This window comes from Oculina patagonica, chromosome 10 (genome assembly GCF_052425735.1).
Source record: "Oculina patagonica isolate OP01 chromosome 10, crgOcupat, whole genome shotgun sequence".
NCBI lineage: Eukaryota > Metazoa > Cnidaria > Anthozoa > Scleractinia > Oculinidae > Oculina > Oculina patagonica.
In genome coordinates this window covers 17,559,522-17,578,832 of record NC_135767.1, presented here as the reverse complement: position 1 = coordinate 17,578,832, position 19,311 = coordinate 17,559,522, and the positions used below count along the sequence as shown (strand labels likewise).

The 19,311-nt window shown below is 38.3% G+C and overlaps 2 protein-coding genes across 2 annotated transcripts in view; one reads left to right on the top strand and one right to left on the bottom strand.

Annotated features, from left to right (window-relative positions):
• LOC144628981 (CUB and sushi domain-containing protein 3-like) overlaps positions 1 to 19,311 on the top strand; it is a 732,439-nt gene that overhangs the window by 362,984 nt on the left and 350,144 nt on the right. The window lies entirely within an intron of this gene.
• The window catches only part of LOC144628755 (uncharacterized), a 44,632-nt gene that overhangs the window by 22,332 nt on the left and 2,989 nt on the right, over positions 1 to 19,311 (bottom strand). Inside the window, exons 2-4 of the mRNA XM_078486874.1 lie at positions 18,592 to 18,653; positions 17,562 to 17,962; positions 14,115 to 14,300 (exon numbers count right to left, since the gene is read on the bottom strand). Of these exons, the coding sequence (XP_078343000.1) occupies positions 14,115 to 14,300; positions 17,562 to 17,962; positions 18,592 to 18,653 (649 nt within the window). The remainder of the gene's footprint in view (positions 1 to 14,114; positions 14,301 to 17,561; positions 17,963 to 18,591; positions 18,654 to 19,311) is intronic.

The window sequence follows — 19,311 nt, the reverse complement described above, 5'->3', positions numbered from 1 at the left end:
AAGCTACGTATATCGCAGGATAACTGTTATGTACGGATGTCAGATAACGTTAACATTTTGACCATATATGGGCAGCGCGCACATTTGTTGAATAATAACAAAGGATATCCCATGTTTGAGTAGCCAATCAGCGCGCGCCAACAACGCTATCCACAGTACATGTTTTAGTATATACTAATGCAAGACATATGGTGAAGTAGATAATAATTCTGAAACTCCAATATACCATTTTCGTAATCTCGGTATTGCACTTGAACTAGCTTGCAATGGAGGCTAACGCGGTTAATCTTTTCAAATGCAAATGACATGAAGCTCTTTTTAATGATATTCCCCCGCATTAGCCTCCATTGCAAGCTATGTCGAGTCCAATGCCGAGAATACGAAAATGGTCTGTTCACAAGGTATAAAATTCAAAGTTTTCCACGTCAGTGGCTTGTTCCCCAGAAGTTATGTTGGAATCATTGGCAACGTAAGCATCGTTGTTGTAACTTTTTGGGTCGTCGGTCAACTTCTTGGAACTGCGGTTAAAGAATCTTTAGAGGAAAAAGGAAAGTGTATTAACGGTCAGTAACCTTGAATACGGCAAGGAAGCGGAAACCCTCATATACAGTAAAAACCCGCAAGTAAGGGCCTAATTTGTAAGAATCTGTTAAGCTACAATTTGCTAGTTTGACACCCTCTTTATAAGAACCTCATTTACCTAAAATTTGGAAAAAGGTTCTTATTAACCTTTTTTACTTTTAGGGAAATATTATAAGTAGACATTCTGGATCCTCTTTGGAGACACCTAGGAGCCTTATCCCTTCAGTTGCAATGTAAATGCCAATGTTAAAAATCATAAAATATCACTGATACAATCACAAAAATATAAATATAAAGTAAATCTCGAGTACTACCTAAACTCCATAAACAACAATGTAAATTTTTCTTCAGAAAATAAGAACCTATTAAGAAGCTAAATTACCTAAATTTCAGTGGCCTAATTACCATTTATGAAGGAACCTGTTTAGCCTAACTTGAGAAAATGCAGATTCTTTTTTTTTTTCTGTATAAGTGAAGCGGTGAATATGAGGAGCGATTTCCGAGAATTGGGTAATTGAATGGTTCGATTTATACTAGAGAAGGATGATCCGTCTGGACGAACATGCATTTTTTTATTCGTCCGATAATTCGTCTGTGTATAAATACGGGCAAACAGACGGATCATCGGTCCAGATGAACTATCTGCGTAATTCGTCTGCCAAGACGAACAAGCTAGATAGTTCGTCTGGACCGATGATCCGTCTGTTTGCCCGCATTTATACACAGACGAATTTTTGGACGAACTAAAAAATGCTCGCCTTATTAAAATAAATAGTATAAATCGACCTGCTCATTGGCGTTTGGTGTTTTTTACCTGTCACGATTCTTGTAAGCGTACACAAGACCAAAGCTGTTGATAACCACGAACAAAACACCACCCACACAAGCTCCTGCAATTATGGCACTCTTTTGATCTCTCTTTTGCTTGGATCCTTCTGTTCGAGTAGTTGCGATGGCGGTAGAAGAGATGTCTTGTTAATACGAAAATAAGAAAAAAACAGAAGGACAGTAAGTACAAAAATTATAGTATTGAAAAGCAATTTTCAAACTGCAAATTAATTTAATCCCTGGCCAAACGGTAACGCAAGTACACGCAAGTAGTCGAGCGTCGAGTGGCCAAACGGACTCGCAAGTTTACTCGCAAGCACACGCAAGTTGTTAAAAAAGCCATTTTAATGCTACTGCGGGCTGCAATTCAGTACTTTAAGTAAAAACGGAGAAAAACCTGGGTTGACTTGCGTGCAAATTAATTTGATCTCAACCAAAGTGAACGCAAGTCATCGCAAGTCAACTTAAGTCCTGGCCAAATTGGAGACTCAAGTCGACGCAAGTGTTCGACTTGCGTCTACTTGCGTCTCCGTTTGGCCAGGCCTTTAGGTCACCCCTGTGCAGTAAAAAAAAATTCTCCTGAGGCTTTTCCACAAAATTAAGGCAACAAACATACCAGTGAAAATTAATTTAATTTAATACCGGTATTTACAGACTGAACGTAGGCTTCTAATCTTTGAAATCCTCGGATGTTGAGTATCCGCATTTTTTTGGTGGTTTTCCTCAACATTAACGGGTTTCAATTTGATAGACTGAAATGCTCAAAACCTCATCGCATACTATTATTATTTAGGAAATTTAGAAAAAAAAGTTGCAAAACTTCAAGGGTCGGAGAACCAAAACATTTATAGGGTAATATGTGACGTTATATAAGTGACGTAAGAACCTTGGAACGAGAGAACCTGGGAACGAGGTTAAAACCTCGTGCGAATTCGGTCGATCTGTTGTTAGTGTGTTTGTTCGATCGGTTACTGTATATTATTCGAGTAGACAGCCAAATAAAAGGACATTGGGTGGATTTATTGTCGGTTCTTCTGCCTGGCAACAAATACACCATTTTATGCTTTTATTGAGTAGACCATTCTGCTGTGAAAATTACATCATAATCGACCAAATTTGAACCAAACTGTGACGTGTTAAGCAAATGTTCCTAAGAAATACAGAAAAAAAAATTCAAACTTGTTTCACTTTCTTTCAACTTACTCTCACAGTTATCTCCGTAGAATTCCGGTCGACAAGTGCAGTTGTATCCACCCGGGTACCTTGTACATGTGCCATTATTGAGGCATGGAGAGCTGGTGCAGTTGTCAACTATAAAAGAGTAATAAAAAGAATTGTCAGAACGACATTTTAACACTGCATGTTTCGAAACTTTGATGAAGTAATCGAAGTGCGTGCATGCGCGGTTCGTAGAAGAAGTGCACGATTAATTGTTTACTCAACAAATGCACAACAAGAGCGCGCGAAAAATGACACGTAATCTGTCCTATTACACTGTCCAACTACAAGCATGATTTTTAGATTTTAGATTTTATTATTTCACACTATTTACAACAATCAACTATTAATGCTCATGACGCGTACACTGTCCTATTAGTGCTGAAATCGGGTTGCTGATAACCAATCACGTTCAAGAATTTTGTCATAGTTTTGATTAACCCTGAAGTTGGATGTCAGTGGACCAAATGAACTAAGTAATAATCGCGCGAGCACTATATTAAATATAAATTTTATATGGACTTAACATTGCTCATTTTGGCTCCAGACATGTCTCTTAGGGGAGGCATTTGGCGTAATACAGTCAACTCCCTCTATTACAGACACCTTCGGGACCACCATTTGGTGTCTGTAATACAGGAAGTCCGTAGTAATTCTTATTCGCCGCGACTTCGACTCCTCTCCGTAATAGTGAGGTGACCGCAAGGCGAGAGTTTACTGTAGTTAAGTTCTGAGTTTCAAGCGTACGTAAGAAAGGACGGATAAAATCACAAACACATTTTTTGTTTTAACTTACATATCTCACAGTTGTCACCGTAGAAGTCCGGTCGACAAGTGCAGTTGTATCCACCCGGGTACCTTGTACATGTGCCATTATTGAGACATGGAGAGCTGGTGCAGTTGTCAACTATAAAAGAGTTATTAAAAGAATTGTCAGAACGACGTTTTAACTCTGCATGTTCCGAAGATTTGACGACAAAAATCGAAGTGCGCGCACGCGCTGCTCGTACTTGAGGTGCACGAAGTTCTGATGTTGATATGCCAGGTTGTGCTGAATTTTGTCATTGTTAAAAAAATGTCAACATTTAAGAGTAAAGGTGAACCAAATGGACTGATTAATAAATCCGGGCGAGTACCATCATATCAAATGGAATTTTCTCAGGGTCGTCAAACGATGAAACCGATAATCGAAAACAATCGATAGCAATCGATAACAATTAATCATTAAAATCGAAAAAGATGTGTTCAGTGATTAATTGACATCGATTTTCATTGATTGTTATCAATTGGAATTGATTTTCAAAAATTTCTTGTTTGGTAAATATCAAATGCCTTGACAGAAAAAATACAATGTTACCAAAATAAACAGATACACTGCATAAATATTCGCCTGATATCCGGGAGAAATAAAAAAAACTAGCAGTACTGGAATAATATTTGGGATAGTAATATACATACAAAAACTTCTGCATGCTCATTGGCTGAGAGCACGTCAATTAATCCCAAACAGTGCAGAAGGTTGAAATTGAGTGCAAAAAGTTGAAATTGAGTGCAGAAAGTTGAAATTAAATCGATTGACAGGAAAGTCGGAAAGCGCGCCAAAACAAAATGGCGGCCGATGTCGGAGTGTTTGAGAGGGCAAAAATCGAGCAAAAACATAACGATTCATGAAAAGTTTGACCGATTTAACGAAAGTTATAAGTATATAAACCAAAGTACTAGAAGTTGGACGTTTGTACAGCACAAGAGAGGCTTTACGAAACTACTGGAAGCTATAGCTACCAATCGTGGATTTTCTTACTCGACGGCTCGTAAAGAAGAAAGATTACAAGCGTGAATTGAAGTTGGACATTTCAGCCCAAACCAATACAACTGAATAAGGATAAAAGCACATGATAATGCATGACAGAGAGCTTTAAAATTTCCTAGCGGTATCTTAATTTTACAAAGCCCGGCAACTCCGTTATGTTTAAGAACGAATCGGAAAGGTAAATTACTGAACACGTTTTGTTTGTCATCCACTTCAAGTGAAATTTTTGTATGTGTATTATTAACAAGTAATCACATAATTTTCCTCGTACAATTTGGGATAAATCAGCACTCGTAAATTTTTCAAAGACTACAAATTGACCTCGCCCTACGGGCTCTTGCAATTTGGTTAGCCTTTGAAAAATTTACTCGTGCTGATTTATCCCAAATTGCACTTGAAATCATGTGATTACCTATACAAATTGTACAACTTAAACTTTAATTTCTCTTCATAAAGCATCCCTTTGGAGGTGACCCAGTTGACCACGACTATGTTTTGTATTGATCATCTTCAGCGCGTTCCCGCGATCTCCTTTCTTCTTTTAATGAGCAACGAATCGCTCGCCAACTTCAACAGCAATCATTTCCTTTAACTACTACACAACATGGTAGATAGTCAACAACTTGAGACATATTTCTCGTGCAAAAGCCGGAGCAAAAAAAAGCGGCTACATGCAGAACTAAGACGGGTCGCATTGCCGTGATTATCATTATTTATAGATTGATCGATTTTCCTTTTTTGTTTGCAATAAACCATTAAAAAAAAGAAAGAAAGAAAGGACGGATAAAATTACAAACACATTTTTTGTTTTAACTTACATGTCTCACAGTTATCTCCGTAGAAGTCCGGTCGACAAGTGCAGTTGTATCCACCCGGGTACCTTGTACATGTGCCGTTATTGAGGCATGGAGAGCTGGTGCAGTTGTCAACTATAAAAGAGTAATTAAAAGAATTGTCAGAACGACATTTTAACACTGCATGTTCCGAAGATTTGACGATAAAAATCGAAGTGCGCGCACGCGCTGCTCGTACTTGAGGTGCACGAAGTTCTGATGTTGATATGCCAGGTTGTGCTGAATTTTGTCATTGTTAAAAAAATGTCAACATTTAAGAGTAAAAGTGAACCAAATGGACTGATTAATAAATCCGGGCGAGTACCATCATATCAAATGGAATTTTTTCAGGGTCGTCAAACGATGAAACCGATAATCGAAAACAATCGATAGCAATCGATAACAATTAATCATTAAAATCGAAAAAGATGTGTTCAGTTATTAATTGCCATCGATTTTCATTGATTGTTATCAATTGGAATTGATTTTCAAAAATTTCTTGTTTGGTAAATATCAAATGCCTTGACAGAAAAAATACAATGTTACCGAAATAAACAGATACACTGCATAAATATTAGCCTGATATCCGGGAGAAATAAAAAAAACTAGCAGTACTGGAATAATATTTGAGATAGTAATATACATGCAAAAATTTCTGCATGCTCATTGGCTGAGAGCACGTCAATTAATCCCAAACAGTGCAGAAGGTTGAAATTGAGTGCAAAAAGTTGAAATTGAGTGCAGAAAGTTGAAATTAAATCGATTGACACTCGCCCTACGGGCGAGTGTCACGAGTGGTTAGCCTTTGAAAAATTTACTCGTGCTGATTTATCCCAAATTGCACTCGAAATCATGTGATTACCTATACAAATTGTACAACTTAAACTTTAATTTCTCTTCATAAAGCATCCCTTAGGAGGTGACCCAGTTGACCACGATTATGTTTTGTATTGATCATCTTCAGCGCATCCCCGCGATCTCCTTTCTTCTTTTAATGAGCAACGAATCGCTCGCCAACTTCAACAGCAATCATTTCCTTTAACTACTACACAACATGGTAGATAGTCAACAACTTGAGACATATTTCTCGTGCAAAAGCCGGAGCAAAAAAAGCGGCTACATGCAGAACTAAGGCGGGTCGTATTGCCGTGATTATCATTATTTATAGATTGATCGAAAACAATCAGCTTCACAGCAAACGGTATTCAATAATAATCGATGGCTATCGATGAAAATCGAGAACTTAAGCTTGTGAGTATCGATTGGACATCGATTGGCCGATAGCAATCCATAACAATGAACTAATTGCCATCGACTGGTATCGATTGATCGATTGGCATCACGCGAAATGCATTGAACTGCTTTCTGGTTCGAGCGACATCCTTTAAAGCAGATAGCACAAGGATCTTTGACAGGGCCAGGGTTAGAACTCACGTCACCCGCCAAAAGCACCAGTAGCGAAGCCGATAGACTGACATTAGCCAGATAGATGCAGCTCTGAAGTTTCCAAGATGGCGACGCTGGAGCAACATTCGATCGTCTCGGTAGGCCGGAGTTGTGTCCGGGAAAGCTAATTGAGTTTAGTTTAAGGGCCACAAATACGTAACCATCATTAAGTACACTTTCAGGTACTGATGAAATGTTTAAACAAACGGCCAACAGCAAAACCAGCGCGAGGGACGAGGAACGTTGGGAGAGCCAACCAGCCGCCATGCCAAATACTCCTTATCGCTCTCATGTCGCTCCTGGGGCCAGAACCGTTTTATTAATCAAGCTGCTCACGAATGGAACATTTTACCCGACAAAGCAAAAAGCGCATTTGACATTTTAACTTTTAAAAGACATATTAGAAGTATTTGATAAGTTTTTTAATCTCTTATATTCATTTTTTAAAATTTAACTTTTTACATCTTCTATTTTTAACTTTCACTTTTTTAACCATTTTTATCATATTTGTTATTTATTTTATGCAGGGCCCCACTGAAAACCACCTTTTTGTGACGTGGGCTCCCTGCTAAAATATCTTTATTATTGGATATCCAATATTCGATTGTCATCGATTGATCACCCCATGTAATTTATATGGACTTAATCACATTGCACATTTTTGCTCCAGTAATGTCCTTTTGAGGAGGCAACGACCTCATAGTTCAGTTCCAAGTTTTAAGCGTACGTAAGAAATGACAGTTAAACAGTTGCAAACACATTTGCGTTACTTTAACTTACATGTCTCACAGTTTTCTCCATAGAATTCTGGCAGACAGGTACAGTTAAAACCGCCAGGAAGCCAAGTACATGAACCATTATTATAGCATGGAGAACTGGTGCAGCTGTCAACTACAAAAGAGTATTAATTGAACTAAAAACATTTTCAGCAGAACGTTTGAAAACTGTATTGTAAGTATAAATTCAAAAGGCCTTTAAGGTGGTGGCTCGTACCAGTTTTTCTTGCGTGGGAAGTCTGGTGACTAGCGCGCGCGTCACGCTTCATACCCACGAGTCATGCGCGAGATTTGAAAAGGAAAACAAACATGGCGGCCCAGTGCGAGGTTGCTTTTCTTCAATTTAAGAAAAAATTATGCGTTCAACTGAAGTTGTTTCAACAAGAACATATTAAGCAAACTTAATGTTCATCAGTCAAAGTGTTTTCGGATCTCACTGCTCGAGTTACAAAAGCAAATTCGCATGTGCTACGATCGATCTTGTCTGAGATCGTGAGTCAATTCCACTTTCTTTGTTTCAAATTATTTGAGTTCGCTGTCAAACACATGATTATTCAGACAAAGAAATACTTAAAAGTAAGACCTAAGATGCACAACTGGCGCCAACTGAAACTGGCTAAAATCCCATGAAATCCTGAGCCGAAAAGTTTCGCAGACAAAGCGAGGGAAAATCCACGCGTGTTGCGCGCGTATGTGCCCGCAAAGATCAGCGATAGTCAGAACTGAGCATGAGTAAATGCCAAACATATAAAATCGAAATTTTAAAGTGCGCGGAAACGCGCATGGGAATTATTGAGTTCGCGAAGGCTTTAGCAATAAAACTAACCCGATGACCCCTATTTTTTATTGCCCTAATATTTTCCTTTACTCCAGAAAAAATCTAAAAAAATTCTACGAAAGGAATTTTTAATTACTTACAAATTGCCCTTTTTTGCATTTGCAAAAAATCCGCTTCGTATAAATTTTTTAAAATAATTATACAGTTTCTTTTTCAGATGCCAAAAGTTATCACGAGAAAAAAAATGGCGGTCATCGAGTTAGTATTTCAAGATATAAGCACCGGAAGCTGACAAAGATTCCTAAAAATCATTGGCTATCGTTGCCATGGTAACCACTGATGACGTAATTATTAGTATTTTGGATCAACAGCACAATGGGTAATTTAATCATACAACAATTTTGTTACGATCTTTAATTTATTTTTTGGCCATTTTCTTCCAAAGGTCGCACAGTCAAAAACCTGAAAACTGGAACGAGCCACCTTAAGGGAACCTCCACTCTTTCGATAAGTTGACAATGAATTGTTCGAAATAATGCCTAAATTTCACATTCTACAGGACGGGGGGAAAAATAACAATTAATAGCAACCAAAATTGAAAAAAAATTGGATTTAATAACGTGTGATAGTTGCCCAATCCACCGTAAGAATAAAGATGGCGGCTGTAAATTTTACCACAACACCTTGCGAACCTAACACAGCGAATAGAAACATAGAAAGCCATATTTTTTTCCGCTAAGGTAAGTTTGAAGTTTTTAGAACTTTTATGTACCAGTCACCATTTCACACAGTAGAACCTCTGATTTCAAACAACATCGGCAACTATTAGATGTCATAAAATCCAAAATGGCGGCGCGCGGGAAATTTAAAACCCCTATTTTTTTTTACTTTTTGTTGCTGTTAAATGTTTTTCTCTCTCTTGTCCTGTAAAATTTAAAAGTTAGGCTTTATTTACAACAATTCAATGCCAACTTATCGTAAGAGTGGAGGTTCCCTTTAACATTGCACATTTTTTGTCCAGAAATTCAGTTCTTGGACAAAATTTAGAACGAGTTCCAAGTGTATAATATTCCAAATGAGAAGTTTGTGACTAGTACTATATTATGCTGCACCATACAGCGCTTAATAAAATTACCAAAAAAAAAAACTGTGCGACGTATACTAGTATTAAGCTATGGCGTATTAACGTATTAATCTTCTAGATTCCAATTCGGCCTGAGAACAGTGGAAAAATAATTATAATATAAAGAGGGTAGCACGGAACAGTCTTGCGACTGACCAATCTATGGCCCTCAAATTCCCGATGAAATCAGTTGGGATTAGAAGTATTGGTTTTTGTGGAGGGAGGAAAACCGGACAACCCGGAGAAAAACCCTTGGAGCGAGGACGAGAACCAACAACAAACTCGGTCAACATAGGAGCCTTATCCGGAAATCGAACCCGGGCCACAATGGTGGGAAGCGAGCGCTCTCACCACTGCGCCATCCCTGCTCCCTTAAATAAAGAGCCACTTGCTGAAAATGCCACTGCAAATTCCAATTTATTCATCATTTATTTATATTTATCGAAAGTGTTAAAGATCATACTTTGGCAAGTGAAATTTTGTCCACTCCAATGTCCATTGTGTTTACATCTTCTGACTTGAGAACCAGACCAAATATAACCATAATTACACGAGAACTGACAGACTGCATTATAAACCATCGTTTCATTCCCTGAGCATCCGTGTCTAGCTCCGTGGGACGGTGCAGGTAACGCTGGGCACGTGATCACTGCAATGTGAAGCGTGAAATAATAAACTTAGAAAGTTAGAAGTTAGAATGCAATAAGAACTTTAAAACCTTAAATGTTTGGTGCACGATGCACTTTTATGATGATATATCCACTTATCCCCTAGAGTTTAGTGAGTTAGTACTAAAGTTAACGGAGTGAAATAGTTACAGACCAGTTAAAAGCACCAAAATGGCATACAAAGACCGTTAAAAGGATCTTCTTACTTGGACGTGAAAATCACGCTACTTATACGTCGAACAAGGGTTCATGGCGTTAATTAAATAATGCGGCGATTAAGAGACTTTAAATAATGGGATCTCTCTAATTAGGTAAAAGTGGAATAATGTCAAAATTAATGACATTTGTAGCATCAATTGTACAAAAAAACTGTTTTTTTCTCAGCTATATTGTGAAAATCTGTTTATACTTCCTGAACGAAATTGTGTTGGTTTTCAGAACTTCCTAGAAATTCCCTTTTGTTAAACTTAATGCTGGATTCGATTTTTCTTTCTTTATCCGCCTTTGAGTTTAGTTACTGGAGTTAATTGAAATTTTAATGGATAAGCAGTAGGTTTTTTAACCCTTAATATGCTAAGTCCGGATTATTCCGGGATTTGGAGGAAAGGCCATTCAACCACTTATGACGTCACCAATTTACACGTCAGCAGATTTTTGTGACGTGCAGCTTATAGAGGTTGGATAGATCTTTCCACAGGACTGTCCGTTTTGACTATTGACCTAATTCTGACAGAGCTAATCGAAAAAAACGTGAACAGTTTTTGGTGTAAAATTGGTGCTAAAACAGGCCAATATACCCGCACTTGATCATGGTCTCCTTTCCAGGGTTTTCCATTGATTAAGATCAAAACTTTTCAGGTCAGTAGAAGGGGTGCACAGAGTAAAAGATAGAGAGAATAAGAAAGCAGAGAAAAACGAAAAGGAAAGGAGCAAGGAAAAAAAATCGGAACGGTTCAGCCAAAAAAAAAAAAAAAAAAAAAAAAAAAAAAAAAATTGGGCTTATGCGCATGCGCCAAGTAAAACTTTGTACATTTTTACATGGAAATTGCATCAAAAACCTACTGCAGTGTCAGAAAGTGCATTCCTAGCAAAGTTTAGAGAAATTTAGGACCGTAGAGCCAAGAAAATCAATTAACGGTTAAAAAAACCTGTATTTTGGAGAAATTTCAGCATATTAAGGGTTAAGAGTCACGTTATGTGTTCAGACCAGTCGCTTACTACAAAATATTTGGTAGATTTAAAAGAACTGGTCAAAGCTGAAGGTTATAGTCGCGCCAGGTAAACTGTGTACCCCCTAGTATATAGAGTACATTAATAGATTGATTATTTAAAATTTGAATCCGTTATTGAGGTTCTAAATGGGGTTTAGTGTTGCGTGTTGTTTGCCCATAATTTTTAGTATTTGCTGTTATATTGGCAATTTTTTTAATGTTTACTGTTTCCGGAGGAAATACTGTTAAGTGTTTGGAGGGTTTTTCGTGAAAAATTTTAGCACTGTAAATTCTTATCTGCTCTTCAAAAATCGAATAGAATCACTCATGAACTTAGAGAAAATTTACGGATTTCTCCTCGGACATCTTCGGTAGTCTTCGGAAATCTTTGGCAGTCTTCGGGTTTATTTGGTAGTCTTCGGAAATCTTCCTAACTGATCTGAAATCGTCGGAAAATGGCCTCAAACTTCTTCATATACTAAACAAAATAACATTGGCCTTTTTGGGGCCGTTTTTTTTTTGGATAAAATTTATTGTTACAGTATTTTTTTACTGTAAAATTTTACTGTTTTATGTTACAGAGCCAAAACCCCGAGTGTTTAAAGTTATCGAGGTACCCTCATTCAGACCCTGGTTATTCAAAATCAAAAGTACATAGCGCAGATCGATCATCGAAAAAATTTACTTTCTGATCACAGAACGTACGTTTTTACGGTTATTAGATGCAACAAATAGTACGACAAATTCAAATTCTCACCTCCCCTCTCTTTTTTAAATCGGTTGGCAGTGATCGGAAACTAAATTTTGAATCAAACATAGATCGGCTGTTATACATTCTTGAAATTGACTAACGGATTCAAATTTTAAATAATCGGTTCATTTATGTACACTAGGAGGGAGGGGGTACGCTTCGCTTAGCACGACTTTAGAAGTTTATAGTGTATACCTGGTAGCTGCCGGGAACTGTCATACGCCACAAGCCCATTAATTTCTTGACTGAAGCTAATATTACCCACAACTGTTCCATTGGCACTGGTGGCGTTGAACTTGTAAATTCCATGAGTAGTCCGATCAGAGACGAATAAAAAAGAAGAGAGGAAAGTTACTCCAAAACGGAAATAGCCGGGCCATGGTCGTTGATGAGACTGAAAAAGTAACTTTCTGTTGTTGCCATAGTAATCAACGGACTCTACTCTGCCCAACACTCCATCAACCCAGAAGACAAGTCTGTTTCGTCTGTCAAGGTCAATAACGAAAGGCCATTGAATATTAGAGGTAACTATGGAGACAGCTTGAGTGCCTGATAAAGTGGCTCTCACTATCTTGGCCCGAGGTCCAAATCCAGTGTACGTCAAAAACATTGACCTGTTGGGTGAAAGATATTGCGCCATCTAGTCAGAAACAAGAAGCCTGAGCTTATAGAGTAATTAACCACGACCTTTATAACGTCGTGTTAAGCTGTACGTTTACCTTGGGGAGGGTGAAGGAAAGAGGGAGCGGGGGGCATTGGGGTAGACAACACAAAGGGCTGCCACTGACTTCATACGCCTGTGCTTTAAGAAGCAGCATTCATGCTACAGTGGCCAAACGTCGATTTGACTTTTTCTAAACATTATTGAGGAACATTTCGCTTTGTCAATTGTTTGGTTTATTAATTAAATCAAACTTTTTAAAATGCCTTTGTCTTCAAGTGAGTTTAAAACGGCTGTTTTGATTGGCTAGATTTCAAAACAGCCACTGTCACACTATATTGTCGATCATAGCAGTTTGCTGAACGCGTGTCACATGAAACTAGAGAAATCGCCTCTCTCGCCAAGAGTGTCTCCGCAGCTCAGTGCATGGTTAGAGCATCCGACCGTCAAGGACTTAGAAAATGTCTTATCCCACGCTCATATACAACGGAAATTACATCTTTTGTCTTGATAAATTAGGAGTTTTTTCAGTTTGTCATCTTTACGTGAAAGGGCACCGACTCACTAGTTACTAGGTGTTAACTTACCCATAGTAAGGATCGAGAGCAATTCCACTCATATCTGGCCCACCTAAATAATAAGGCACCAGAATACGCCTGTTATTGCCGTCTAAGTCTGATACCGATATCGTACTATTAAACGGTTCGATGCAGTATAACAGTGATGACGTCCATTCCACTGCCAGTCCTCTACACCAAGTGTATTTGTGAAGTATTGTAATATTTGATCCATCGATATTAGCTCGTTTGATGTTGCCTGAATAGTCACTCCAAAATATGTAGCCCAGGCTGAAATGAACATCTATGGCGAAAGAGCTTGTTGAATTCGAGACGATCGGATAAATCGTGGCATTGTTGTAATCCAAACCTATTATTCCCGTTGCAGTTGAAACCAAAAGACATGGAGGTTTACATGGAGCGCTAAAATCTAATTAAAAGAAGCATTGTTAAAATATTTATAAAATGTTTTGTTTGCGAATAAAATTTTATATTCTTAGGGGTAAAGTTCTACCTCTTCATTTGCATCAATTGATATAACGCAGTACCGAGTATAGTAGTATTTAAAAACTGTGACATGTCGAACGTCTTAAGTCCAATTCATCTGGAAACAGTTTGCCTGCAAATATAGGTTTAAACGCCAAACCGGCCATATACTGCAAATTCGCATATAATAATAATGTTGATGTTGTTGATGATGATGATGATGATGATGATGATGATGATGATGATGATGATGATGATGATGATGATGATGGTTTAATGATAAATGCAACAGATGGCTCTTACATCATCATATGCTGGAAATAACTACAATGAAGTATAATTAATAAACTTTTTTTTATATTTATCAAAAGTGTTAAAGATCGTACTTTGGCAAGTGAAATTTTGTCCACTCCAAGTTCCATCTTGTTGACATCTTCTTACTTGAGAACCAGACCCAATATAGCCATTATTACACGAGAACTGACAGACTGAATTAAAAGCCATTGTTTCATTTCCTGAGCATCCAAGTCTAGCTCCGTTGGACGGTGCAGATAATGCTGGGCACGGGAAGACTACAGTGTAAAGCGTGAAATAACAAAAACAAAGTAAGAAGACAACAAGAGTTTATAAAGCGTTCATTTTAAGTACACAATGTACATTTATGATGTTTTTTAGAAGGCCGTTTTCCGCTAACACGCTATGGTTTAATGGGTTAGTTCTAAATGTTACGGAAATAGTTACAGTCTTAGGTCAAAAGTACCATTAATTGGCATACATACAAAGACTCTTTAAAAAACCTCTTCTCACTTTGACGCGAAGGTTCCGTTATTTTTACGTAACACAAGCGTCCTGGCGTTCAGTTTTGAAAATAGAAGTGTGATAAAATACAGGCGGCGAGAAAGTCCATAAAAAACCACAATGCTTTTATTTATGGTTTCTCACAAATCATCCTCTCTTGTTCCCACTTATTGTATTGTTAATATCTGCTTATTCGCCCTGAACGAAGTCGAGTTAGGCCTTTGAACTTCTTGTAATATATTATTTTGTCAAAATTTATTCCGGTTTCTATTTTAGCTCTTAAGTCACTTTTTGTACATTCACAGACATATTCTTTTAGATGTGAAGTTTCAAACTAATTGTGACCTTTTTTAAGGTATCACGGAAGGAAATTGGCGTCCGGTTCTAAGTGAAATTGTGTTCAAACCATCAATGGTAACCGCAATAAAGTATATATTTTCTAAAAGCTTATTAAATAAAGATTGTAGTCATGTAGACCATAATAAGCAACGGCGGCATTTTTTTGCAATTACGATGTTGCGCTACATTAGCTTTATTTGAGAACACATTTACGTCAGCGCCTATACTTTTATGTGGAATCTCATCTACGTATATATTGGTCTTAAAAACGGTGTCTCAGAATTTTATCTTCTTGCTCAATTATTTTTTGTGAATTTTTAAACTTGAAGAAGCCCTAAAATCGCTATTTTTAAGTTTAAAATTTTATAAAAAGTTAATGAAGCAATAATAGAAAAATCTGAGACACTGTTTTTTAGACCAATATGTGTAGATCAAATTCAAAATAAAAGTTTAGGCGCTGACGTAAACGTGTTCTCAAATAAACCTAATGTTGCGCAACATCATAATTGCAAACAAAATGCTGATTATGCTTATTATGGTCAGTATGATCAAAAAAAGCCAAAATTACAATCTTTATTCAATAAGCTTTCAGAAAATATATACTTTATTGGGGTTATCATTGATGGTTTGCACTTAATTTTACTTGGAACGCAAACGTCAGTTTCCTTCCGTAATACCTAATTTTCACGGACAAAAGGATATCAATGTCGTGGTTTATATTGTTTTGGGTTCATAGGTGAGTTGAGCAGTAAGTTTTGATAGAGTCACGTGACGTGTTTACACCAATCGCGAACGACAAAAAATTATTTCGCAGATTTTAAAGAACTAGTCGAAGCTGAAGGATAGAAGTTTCTTGGGTATACCTGGTAACTGCCGGGAACTGTCATACGCTACAAGCTGCTTTGTCTGTCAATATCAATACCGTACGGCGTAAGCAAATTAGAGGTGACAGTAGCAGCAGTAGTAGTAGCAGTAGCAGTAGCAGTAGTAGCAGCAGCAGCAGTAGCAGCAGTAGCAGTAAAACAGTAGCAGTAGCAGTAGTAGTAGCAGTAGCAGTAACAGCAGCAGCAGTAGCAGCAGTAGCAGTAAAACAGTAGAGTAGTAGTAGTAGTAGTAGTAGTAGTAGTAGTAGTAGTAGTAGTAGTAGCAGCAGCAGTAGCAGCAGCAGCAGCCAGCAGCAGCAGTAGCAGCAGTAGCAGTAGAAACAGTAGAGCAGCAGTAGTAGTAGTAGTAGTAGTAGTAGTAGTAGTAGTAGTAGCAGTAGCAGTAGCAGCAGTAGCAGTAGAGCAGTAGCAGTAGTAGTAGTAGTAGCAGTAGCAGTAGCAGTAGCAGTAGCAGTAGCAGCAGCAGTAGCAGTGGCAGTAGCAGTAGCAGTAGCAGTAGCAGTAGCAGTAGCAGTAGAGCAGTAGCAGTGGCAGTAGCAGTAGTAGTAGTAGTAGTAGTAGTAGTAGTAGTAGTAGTAGCAGTAGTAGTAGTAGTAGTAGTTGTTGTTGTTGCTGTTGTTGCTGTTGCTGTTGCTGTTGCTGCTGTTGCAGTGGCAGTTGCTGTTGTTGTTGCTGCTGTTGCTGTTGTGGCGGTGGCAGTGGCTGTGGCAGTTGCAGCAGTGGTGGCAGTGGCGGTGGCGGTGGCGGCGGTGGCAGTGGTAGTGGTAGTAGCGGTGGCAGTGGCAGTGGCAGTGGCAGTGGCGGTGGCAGTGGCAGTGGCAGTGGCAGCGGCAGTGGCGGTGGCGGTGGCAGTGGCAGTGGCAGTGGCAGTGGCGGTGGCAGTGGCAGTGGCGGTGGCAGTAGTAGTAGCAGTAGCAGTAGCAGTAGCAGCAGCAGTAGTAGTGGTAGTGGTAGTAGTAGCAGTAGTAGTAGTAGTAGTAGTAGCAGTAGTAGCAGTAGCAGTAGTAGTAGCAGTGGCAGTAGCAGTAGCATTAGCAGCAGTAGCAGTAGCAGTAGCAGTAGTAGTAGTAGTAGCAGCAGTAGCAGTAGTAGCAGTAGCAGTAGCAGTAGCAGTAGCAGTAGCAGTAGCAGTAGCAGTAGCAGTAGCATGTAGCAGCAGTAGTAGCAGTAGCAGTAGCAGTAGCAGTAGCAGCAGTAGCAGTAGTAGTAGTAGTAGTAGTAGTAGTAGTAGTAGTAGTAGTAGTAGTAGTAGAAGTAGTAGTAGTAGTAGCAGTAGCAGTAGTAGTAGTAGTAGTAGTAGTAGTAGTAGTAGTAGTAGTAGTAGTAGTAGTAGTAGTAGTAGTAGTAGTAGTAGTAGTAGTAGTAGTAGTAGTAGTAGTAGTAGTAGTAGTAGTAGTAGTAGTAGTAGTAGTAGTAGTAGTAGTAGTAGTAGTAGCAGTTAACTGGTTTGAAAGCTTTGCCCTTCTGAATTGACAAGCATTCTTAAAATATGAGGTAACAAACTTTACTGAATAACCTAAGCCTAAGGGTATTGTGAAACTCTGCTTATACTTCCTGAACGAAGTTGTGTTTGGTCTTCCAATCTTCCCGTAAAGATTATTTTGTTAACCTTAGCGTTTTAGTTGAATAATGACATTTTGTTTAATATCAACAGACAAGTGACATAATTGTCGTACGCGCGTGTTTAAAGTTTTACATGGGTCGAGCATTAAGTTTTGGTAGAATCACGTTACGTTTTTAGACCAATCGCGTACGACAGAAAAAAATTAAGGAACTACTCAAAAGTGAAGGTTAGAAACTTCTAATGTATACCTGGTAACTGCTTGGAACTGTCATACGCTACAAGCCCATAGATTGCTTGACTGATGTTTACGTTACTCGCAGCTGCTCCGCTGGCACTGGTGGCGTTGAATTTGTAAATCTTTTTAGTATCATAATCAGAGACGTATAAATAAGAAGAGAGGAAAGTCAAGTCAGAAAATATTGCTTGTTGATGAGCCCGAAAAAGTAACTTTCTGTTGTTGCCATAGTAGTCAACGGACCCTAACCTGTCCAACCACGCATCCACCCAAAAGACAAGTTTGCTTTGTGTGTCAAGATCAATACCATCCGTCGTATCAAGATTAGAGGTAACTATGGGAACAGCTTGAGTGCCTGATAAAGTGGCTCTCCATATCTTTGGAGGTGATAGCCAGGCCGTCCAGAACATCAACCTGTCAAGTGAGAAATATTTCAGCAACCAGTTAGGAGTTCTAAAGCTCGAGGTTAGTGAGCAGTTAGACAAGACCTTTATAACATCGTGTTAAGTTTAACCCTGTTTAGCTTTGGAAGGGGGAAAGGTGCAGGACAAAGCGCCCAAACTGACTAAAACTTCTCTTGCTTAAACAAAATTCATCCAATAGAGGCCAAACATCGATCTAACTTTTCCCAAACATTGTCAAGGGAGGGTTCATAATTTATCTAGAGGTGGGGTCGATTTTTAGGGAAGGGGGGGGGGCACAATTTTCCCTGTTAGGTTAGAAAATAGAAACTTTCTACCTAGAAATTTCTACTTTCTTGGTACATCTTCACGTTTCCATTGCAGTCATATTCAGAGTCAAGTGAAAAGTTGTTGTAACTGACCAATCAACTTCAACGGACCAGACTTATAATATCATCGACTGACAACAACGTTTCACTTGACTGTGAAGAACATTAACCTGTCGAATGAGAAATATTTCAGCAATCAGAGACGTTTTCCTAACCGATCACACAAACGGAAAGATTTTCATTATCTCAATTATTCAAATGACAGTTATAAACATTTTTACTTATAATTATAACGTGACTAGTTACTTGTTACGACATTTTTCCGGTGGCACACAAAGACCATCTCCACCCACATTCACGAAAGAAAAGAACATGCTAGAAATAAAATGGAGCATGTGATAACATAGCTTGCGTTACAACACGATCGATACGTATTGGAGAATTAGTAGTATGGTACGGACTGAATTAACCTTTTCTTTGTAAAATTAATTAATTTTCGTTCAATTAATTAACTCGGCGACGTCATCAAAAATGATGACATCATCCGGGCGTGAAAGTATTGGGGCGTAATCTAATGGTAGGGGTAAATGTTCAAGTTAAAAAATCTGCTTTCAGTGGTCTTTTCAGAGGCAAAAAAAAAATCGGTATTATAACAATGGTTAAGGCTTGATGTGCTCTAGTGAACTCATTATAAACAAAGCATGACCCATCGAAGTAATCCTTTCACAAACGAAAAATAAAACAGTAGCGTGTATGCGCTTCAGTGCCTTGGATGTAAACTTAATGATTTTGAACCGCCTGTTATAGAAAAAATTGTCGGTACAGAAATTAAAAAAAGTTAGACACTAAAGCACACAGATATTGTAAGGTTCCAGTTTAGAAGTGACCACTCTACGATTTAAGCGAGCTTTTAACGCCACGAAACTAACCTAAGAAATACTTAGACAATAAGAACAGATTGTAAGTCAAGCAAAACTTTTATTTCGGCCGTAAGATATACGCATTACAATGGTAAAATTTTATAATCGTCTTC